Raw genomic sequence first — 8,444 nt, forward strand, 5'->3', positions numbered from 1 at the left:
GCTCCGTGGCTGCAGCTTCTCCTAAAATAACTCCTAAAGTACTTCTCTGGTAAACCTGGTGAAACAACTTTTTTCTATTTCTATGGAAGCCGGTCAAAGCCACGTTTCATGGCTCCATCCCGTCAGTGGAAAGCTTCATGGATGGCTTCACGCCTAAAGCCAATTCAAAAATACCTGTTTGGTACAGTTTCGAGTGAAGCTAAACCTATGCCAAAGAAATCCTAACCGTTTCGAGTGAGTGATGCCATTCAAGAAACTATGCCAAAGGAACCCTAAAAGAGTAACGAGTAAATAAACTAGAGAACTATTCTGAAAGGGCTGAATCATTGGTTATGAGCGCATCAGCTGCCAACTTGATGCCTTTCACCCGCATGCCGTCTCAATGAATGAACCGAAATGTCATGTTGTTATTTTCAAATAAGAAATCAGGGAGACGATGCATCTAAATGTACCATCCCACCAAAATTATATACAACCACGCATTTAACCCCTTTTCTTGTAGCAAAATAATCGTTCAAGAGTAGTATATACTAGTATATGATTTGCGGACTGGAACGGGCCCATTCAATAACGGCGTGTCAGGAAACGGTTCTCCAAAAGCGGGAAATTTCCGTTTCGCCGATGCCGTCCAAAACGCCGAGCGCCGCACCGAGACCTCTAGAGAAGAGGCTCAAAAAATAAAGTCAGAACTCAGACGCGCACACGCCAGAGCACAGCTCACCCCTGCCCTGCCGGCTGCCGCCCTCGCTCCCCCCGCCACCTGCGTCGCGCTGCGCCAGAGAGCCGGCGCGCGCCTGCTGCCGCTCCGACGGACCCGGGCGGCACCGGCCTCCCGCGCTGCGCGGCGGCGGGGGCGGGAGTCAGTTAATGCGCCCGTGAGCCGGCGGCGGCGAGCGACTCCTAGGCCGCCAGCAGGAGGGCGGCGGCGGGTTAATTAAGGCGGCGGCGTCACTCGGGGCGGCGCGAGGGGAGGGGGGCCGAGGGAGGTAGAAGAAGAGGCGATGGGGGGCGCCAAGGGGGAGGAGAAGCCCGGCGGCGCCGACGACTGGTGCTACCAGTTTGGAAACAAGGTTCGATTTCCTCGCTTTCCTGCGGGATTTTGGGCGGCGTTCTGGGGTTCCGCCTCCCCTCGGCGTCGAGGTTGGGGGTATTGGCCAAGGGAAATTGAGCGGAGTACCTCAGGCGTCGCATTTCGGATCATTCCCTTCGGTTTGTTCCCCAATCCGCGCGCTCGTTTCCCCGAGCTTCCCCTCAGGAGTCGTCGCTTTGCGACTAACATTCCTGATTCTCGCGTCCCTGATCTGAAACGTTCACCTTGCTTTAATCATTCCCCATTTCTCTCTCTGTCAGTTTGTACTGGTTCAAAGTTCAGACTTCGGAAGCCGTAACAGACGGGATTGATTTCCTCAATCTCCTTTCTCCTTTTCCTTCCTTTTCAGAATAAAAACTTTCTTCTTTGTGTTCTTTTATGCATAATTATTAGGGCTACTTGTTTGGTTCAGTCGTTTCTGTTGCCGGAGAAGTTAGGAATCTGTCCTTCTCCGGTTCCATTTTTGGGTTCAAACCGAATAGGAGGCAACTTGATGTAGCCAACTTGATTCTTCTCAGCTCATATGTAGTATCATATTGATGGTTTTTCGGCTGGCTAGGTGAACCTTATGCATCTCGGGTCGCATTTGTCTCTCTCCTTAGTGCTACCAGCATTTTCGGTCATCAGCTCTGTCGTTTCTACCTTGAGGAGAATGAGAAGTTAACTACTGATAGTTGGGAGTAGATTCATTTATTAAGGCTGTTCGGGAAGAGAATATCTGCGAGTGGTACTTCACGGAAAAGGGCCTTTTCATACCTTGTCCTGTCTTCCATATTGGTAAATATAAAAGCTAGCTGATTGAGCAGTACATGGGCCATTTTCCCTCTCTCCGGGAAACACAAGCTGTTTCAGGAAGAAGGACCAGATAGATCTTGAAGTTTTCTCTCTATTTATTTTTGTATAGTTCCACTTATATATATCTAGCCAAAACGGATGCTTCTCAACTCAGCCCGTTCTGACTTGGAAATATTCATGTTTGTACTATCTTCTGTAAGATCTGCTGTACACCTGCTGATTCCATTTGTACTGCTCGGAATCTGTTTGCAGAATACATTTGACTTGAAGGCCCCAAAGAAGTCACCCCTCGCATTGAGAATGTTTGTCTTTGCTATGACTATGTTATGCGGGATATCTATTTGCTCAATGTGTATGAAGCAACTAGGGAGTGATGGCTGGTCAAGAATTGTGAAGATCGAAGCTGTGGAACCACCATGTAACAAGTCCACTGTTCCTCCTTCCGAAGTTCAGTTTGTGCATTATCCTCAACCAATAACTTACAGCAGGTGAGATTTGCCCTACAGCAAGGTTGAGCCATCTATACTTGGTTTCTGTGATGCCTAAGATCATTTTAATTTCTAGGGAGGAATGCAAGTGTAACCCTGTCCGGTTCTTTGCAATTATCTCGTCACAACGATCTGGAAGCGGCTGGTTCGAAACCCTTCTTAACAGCCACATAAATGTTAGCTCCAATGGTGAAATTTTCTCTACAAAAGAAAGGAGAAGTAACATTTCCTCTATAATAAAAACCTTGGATAAAGTGTACAATTTGGACTGGAACAGTAGTGCTTCCAAGAATGAGTGCACTGCTGCTGTTGGCTTCAAGTGGATGCTTAATCAGGTGAGGACAAAAACATGCAATCTAGATTATTTATTTGGATGATCCTTTCCATTTATTATTCATTTACTTCCAGTACGTTTCAATTATTGAATGTGTAAGCTCCTAAGGATATATCATGTTCTCAACTAGCTAGACAAGACTGCACCAAACTTTGCCCCCCACTATATGATTGTTTTTGGAAATCCTCTCCATGAAACTGTGGTGTAGCTTGTTTTGTTTTCTGACTTGCTGTCAGAAACACCTCCGCAGTCCGCACCCAGGGGCCAGGGCTGGGTGGGCTAAATAATCTGGTGCCTTGTGGCTCGGCAACAATCTTAGATATGTGCTAATTTTATCATGAGTTTTATAGATCTAAGTAGGTTAGCTATCTGTGTTTTTAGTGTGGACCTAGAAAGTTGTGGGCTCTCACTTCAGCTGAACTGCTGAATGCTTGAACTATCTGTTATAAATTCTTCTTTTTTTAGCCTCTTGAGTAATTAGAAAAGGGATTGTTTCTAACTAGACCTTGAAGTCTTGAACATGACATGATTGTCTTGCATCCTGTGTAGTCCTATTCTTTTGTGGTTTTGTGCTAATTTCATCATTTGAAAGATTTAAATATTCTGCCTCCAGATCCTCCATGTTTAGACAATAAAAGAGACTTAGTGCAAATGCAGATTTTTTATAGTTTTAGTAGAATGACCATGTAGTCCAATTATAATTTCCATGGCGAGCATGTTTCTTTGAGGGCTTTGATCTAATTTGTCTGTAAACTTTCTTTTTCCTGGTAGACAGTTTGATTGGTAAATCATGAATATTAGCCAAGCGTAGAGAATGGAACGAAAAAACATTCTTCTGACAGTATATGTTTTCAGGGTCTTGTGGCAAATCATGTGGATGTAGTTGACTACTTCAATCAAAGAGGAGTCTCTGCAATATTTCTCTTCAGAAGGAATCTGCTTCGTCAGTTGGTATCACAACTAGCAAATAATCATGACAGATATCTTAAGCAATTAAATGGAACACATAAGGCACATGTTCACACAAAGCATGAGGTAATGCTCTATTGCTCATGTTTCAACTCGGCCTCAATAACGCCTGCAGTCTCTAAGTTGATCTCTATGTTTGGTCTACTATTGATCCTTCACAGGCCAGAATACTTGCAAAATATAAGCCCAGGCTCAACACAACATCACTAATTTGGCAACTGAAACAAGCAGATGAATACACTCGTGGTGCTCTTGAAAACCTAAAGAGCACCCGCCACATCACAATCTATTATGAGGATCTCATTCTCAACAGAACAGTGAGTTCTAATTGTTGCTATATTTGTTGGCATGTCTAGTTTCCTTTCTTCTATTGCTTACAAGCATACCATTGGCTTGCACTTGCAGAAGCTCTTTGATGTCCTGGATTTCCTCAAAGTGCCGAGGATGAAACTAGTAAGCCGGCATGTGAAAATACACACGAAGCCTCTGTCGGAGTACATTGAAAACTGGAATGAAGTCTACAGTACTCTCAACGGTACCCAGTACGAGAGCTTCCTGACATCAGACTACATAATCTGACACCACGCTTCTCCACGTTACTTGCGTAGATGTAGATATAGCCCCCTTTGTGTGCGTGTTATTCTTTCGTTCTTGTTTTTAAGTAGCTGGCCCTGACGTGCCTGGCGAAAATTTTGATGCGGGGAAGGCGGTTTGCCATGGCTGCGTTCGAGTTCCTTGGTAGCCTCACTAATTGTATACCTGCTCTCCTGATGTTCCTGTAACTGATCCTCAAGCTTCTCTGTTCTTTGGTGCTCCACTTGTAATGGTTGATTATTCCTGGAAGCATGATGCTTCTACTATTGCTGTTTCACATGCCCTTGTGTGCTGCTGTCGTTGGTCCAATCATTCAGAAACAAAACTCGGTACTTGTTGCCAAGAAAGTTCAGGGTGTTGATGCTGAATGAATGGAATCAGTAGTAGCATGCAATATTTGGGCGACACAAACACACTATCCCAGTTGCCCTTATTCAGATAGCGGGCTTATTGCACAGATGTCATAGGCAGGTTCCGGAAACCGGAAAGACTCGCCGTGTGCAGAAATTCCAGAGATCTGGAACTGTTTGGATGTAATTGAGTGACTTCGGACAAAAAGGTCCCTTTCATGTTGAAGCGATCCCATGCTGATTTAGATGGTCAGGTTCGTACTTTTCGTGGCTTCTCTCGTTGCCGTCTGGCACCAGTCAATGACAAGGATATGTCTATATCGATGTCCTTTCGGACAGACTTGGAAGTTACTTTTGGCGTCAACGGTTCTCTCGAGTCTCTCGACAAGGGCGAAGCTAATACATACATGTTTTTTTTTTGAGAAAAGCTAATATATACATGTTGATACAGGCCCAGAACACATGTAGGCCCAAGAGCCATATTATGTTTATGGGCCGAGCCAAAAAAAAGATGAAGCCCAGCATTGATGAGCAGGAGTAATTTTAAGCAAACCATCCAATCCAAAAAAAGTCCCATTCATATTCATAGGCATTGGAGCAGACAATTTTAAGCTAATTTCCTAAATTTGGGGACTCTCCATTTAAGCCTAAATGGAAAAGCCTGAAGACTCTTCCAGTTAATTTTTTTTGAGCTTTGGCGTTTTTGCCCCTATTTTGAGTGCCAATGGTGATTTTGCCTCTCCTTTTTACTTTGTGCGATCTTGCCCTCGCTTTTTGAAAACGAAGTTTCAGTTTGCCTCTATTCTATTAGAAGGAGTTAATAGTGTTAAATATGTAGCAGAAAGTCATATATACCCTACGTGATTTTGCCCTTCGTTTTGACATCAAGCACTCCTACACTCTTACACCCTAGAATCTGACCAGCGGGCTCTACCGATCAGAGGAGGCCTGGCCGGCCAAAACCGAGCCATGGCCGGCGGCGGGACGGGGTGGCCCATGGCCCGTGTGCCTAGGGGAGGCCGCGGCACAGGGCCTCGCGGGGGCAGCCGTAACGAGCGCGACGGCGGCGGCTCGGCCGGCACTGGCGGTGCGAGGAGCAGTCAGGGAACAGGCTGGGGAGGATGAGAACTCACCGGTGGTCCCATTGTTCGGGTTGAGTGGTGAGAAGGACCGGTGGAGCGGGTCGACGTGCGGGGCGCGCGGAGCTCGACCGGCGTCATGGGCGGCCGGGTGGTGGCGGGGCCGATTTCGGCCGAGGAAGGCTCAGTCGGCGGCAGGACGGGGCTGCCGTGGCCAGCGCGCCCAGGGGAGGCCGCAACCCAGGGCCTTGCGGGGGCGGCCCGCGACAAGCGCGCGACGGCGGTGGCGCGGCCCTGTTCCGGCGCCGACGGCGCGAGGGGCGGTGAGGGAACGGATCGGGAGGAGCGGATCGACGGCCAGAGATGGCCGGAGCGGCGGCGGCAGTTCGGCTCGGTCCAGCCCGAGCAAGAAGAAAGCTTAGGGGTACTATAATCTTTGCCTATTGCTCTGAATATTTTTCGAATTCGTTTTTTTAGTGGGCATCCAACTAGCAGGGTTAAAAACAGAGCGGGGTAAAATCGCAGATTCGAAGAAATGAGAGTAAAATTACCATTTAACTTCAAAACAGGAGCAAGGGCAAGAACGCTAAAAATCCTTTTTTTATGTAGGGAGCTCTGGAAAAGGTATGCGTTTTATTTTTTCTTGAGGTGAGTTCTGCCCATAGCTAGTTTTTGGTTTCTTTTAGCAGAGTTTTTGGTGTTTTTGTTCACGCGACAAACGCGCGTCGCGCTGCAGAGTAAAAGAGAAGACATCGATAGCCGGCACAGCCTCACAGGCCCATCCGTCCATATGGACCAAGATATCTGGTTGTTTATTGAGAGAGCCCAAATCCGTTCTGCCATAAATGGGCCAAGCTCGTCCTACAACATAGGCCCAGCATCATAAAGTGTGTGCTGTTCCGATCTTTTAAGGCATCCGGCATGCATACAAGGATTTGAACAAAGTGGAAACAGTACCATTGTTGGAAGAAATTCTTTGTCTACAGTATTCTGAATAGAGAACGTTACACGCAACATTCAATTTGCAATTGCAATTTCAATGGCCAATGTTTATTTGGCGTGTCAGACCTAAATTAGAATTAATACACAATGACTTTTCCCCTGTTATAAGTTGCTAACAAAATTTTCTTTATAAAATACTGTATTGAAAACCCGTTTTTAAGAGAGGATAAAAGACCTTTTTGCTCTCATGAATATATATATATATATATATATATATAAAATACCAATTAGCAGCTGTGGATATACGTTTTCTAGTTACAGAAAATGATGAGCTACCTAAGGAATTTCCATAAAAGTTCACTATAAACTGTGATAGATTAATAGTTAATTGACCCCTGTTTACCTTTAACCTGATACTGTAGATGTCGTAGTGTGAAAAGCTACAACCTACAACGTACCAAATCGGGCTTAGATTTTCCTCATTCATTCCTATGAGTATGACTGAACACTGTAGTGCTGTATACTCTGATTTGGCAGTAAACTCAAACTATCAATTAACATAACCTACAACTGCATGCAACAAGTACCAAAAATATGAAGAACCGGTAGAAGAAAGAGGACACATGCACGTAAATGAAAAAATCCAGTTGGATTGCCATTAAGATGATGAGGCAATAAATTCGTTGCGAAAACCGAAGGAAAGACACTGGATTTTCCTCCATCATCAAGGAAAAAGAAAAAGAAGAAACAAAGAATAGGAAGAATGAATCTAAGTGACTAACTAGTTCACACCAAGCAACTTCCTCCCAACCCCATTGTTGGTGGCGGCATGGCCGGCACCAGGGCTGTGTCCGGGGTCCGTTGCTCGGGTGTCCTCCCCGAGGACGCCGCCGCCGCCGGCTGCGCCATTCCCGGTGCCATCGGGCGAGATCGTGCCTCTGGTCACCGTCGCCCTGGTGGCCTCATCGGAATGTGACAGCAAGTTAAACCGCCTATGCATCATTGCGAGGGGTTCTCCTTGAGAGTGCATGACATGGTTAGAGGAGAGGAGGATCGCGACGAGCACTAGGATGAGGGATACTCTCCTGAGCTTAGAGAAGATCATGGTGTAAAGCTAGCTGGGCTAAGAAGCTGGGCCAACAAGAAGTACCCGGTGATGAAGTCCTGGAGTGAGCTAAGGGATGGTGGACACTGCTGGTGTGTGTTTGATGTATATGTGAGCTCATCGTCCTTTGCTATTTATAACGTCGTACTAAATACCTTGATGGCAGATGTCGACTGGAGTTGCAATAGAAAACACGTACGAGAGGAATCTTTCGGAGGTTTGCATATGCATGGTGGGCAAAAAGTGTCACGGAACTTAATCAAATAACATTGAACAGTAAATCCTCTCTTTTGCATGCACTGAGGCATGGAAAGGGAGGTGAAGGACCACAAGTAAAACATCAGCAGTACGTGCCCGTGCACTATGCAACATGGCTGTTTTAAAGTGCCTTGCAAATTAATTCCTAACTGTCATATGGTATGGGGGCTACATATAAAAACATGAGATCCTAGGAATTAACGTTGTGTGATGACCAAAGCGCGGCTAGACCTAGATCCAGCTTGATGACCGGAGTTAGACAATTGGCATTTATCAATTATATCCATGGATTTGTTTAGTCGTCAATCATTCTTCTACTTTGCAAAGTACGACGACATGGGGAATCCTAAGCTTGATACGCCATTTATGTTTGTCGTTAGCCTTAACATTATGCTCGTCCTTAGGATATATATGTTAAAGACTAATTTATACCTGTTAAT

At 45.7% G+C, this 8,444-nt stretch overlaps 2 protein-coding genes across 2 annotated transcripts; both read left to right on the plus strand.

Annotated features, from left to right (window-relative positions):
* The first annotated feature begins 658 nt into the window (after positions 1 to 658).
* LOC112874166 lies at positions 659 to 4,547 on the plus strand. The gene is made up of 6 exons (XM_025937356.1): positions 659 to 1,070; positions 2,138 to 2,373; positions 2,450 to 2,708; positions 3,563 to 3,742; positions 3,838 to 3,993; positions 4,082 to 4,547. The coding sequence occupies exons 1-6, from the start codon at positions 1,002 to 1,004 to the stop codon at positions 4,253 to 4,255; spliced, it is 1,074 nt and encodes a 357-aa protein (XP_025793141.1). The 5' UTR covers positions 659 to 1,001; the 3' UTR covers positions 4,256 to 4,547.
* Positions 4,548 to 5,517: 970 nt separating this feature from the next.
* Positions 5,518 to 6,585, plus strand: LOC112873266. The gene is made up of 3 exons (XM_025936263.1): positions 5,518 to 6,123; positions 6,309 to 6,347; positions 6,436 to 6,585. Exons 1-3 carry the CDS (start codon positions 5,839 to 5,841, stop codon positions 6,583 to 6,585), a joined length of 474 nt encoding a protein of 157 aa, XP_025792048.1. The 5' UTR covers positions 5,518 to 5,838.
* Positions 6,586 to 8,444: the final 1,859 nt, after the last annotated feature.

The sequence above is a fragment of the Panicum hallii genome, chromosome 9 (assembly GCF_002211085.1).
Source record: "Panicum hallii strain FIL2 chromosome 9, PHallii_v3.1, whole genome shotgun sequence".
NCBI classification, from domain to species: domain Eukaryota; kingdom Viridiplantae; phylum Streptophyta; class Magnoliopsida; order Poales; family Poaceae; genus Panicum; species Panicum hallii.

Coding starts and splice junctions, on each gene's coding strand:
- LOC112873266 (XM_025936263.1), top strand. CDS start 5,839: ATGGGCGGCCGGGTGGTGGCGGGGCCGATTTCGGCCGAGGAAGGCTCA. Junction 6,124..6,308: donor AGCAAGAAGAAAGCTTAGGG/GTACTATAATCT, acceptor TTTTTTATGTAG/GGAGCTCTGGAAAAGGTATG. Junction 6,348..6,435: donor GCGTTTTATTTTTTCTTGAG/GTGAGTTCTGCC, acceptor GTCGCGCTGCAG/AGTAAAAGAGAAGACATCGA.
- LOC112874166 (XM_025937356.1), top strand. CDS start 1,002: ATGGGGGGCGCCAAGGGGGAGGAGAAGCCCGGCGGCGCCGACGACTGG. Junction 3,743..3,837: donor ATGTTCACACAAAGCATGAG/GTAATGCTCTAT, acceptor GATCCTTCACAG/GCCAGAATACTTGCAAAATA. Junction 3,994..4,081: donor ATCTCATTCTCAACAGAACA/GTGAGTTCTAAT, acceptor TTGCACTTGCAG/AAGCTCTTTGATGTCCTGGA.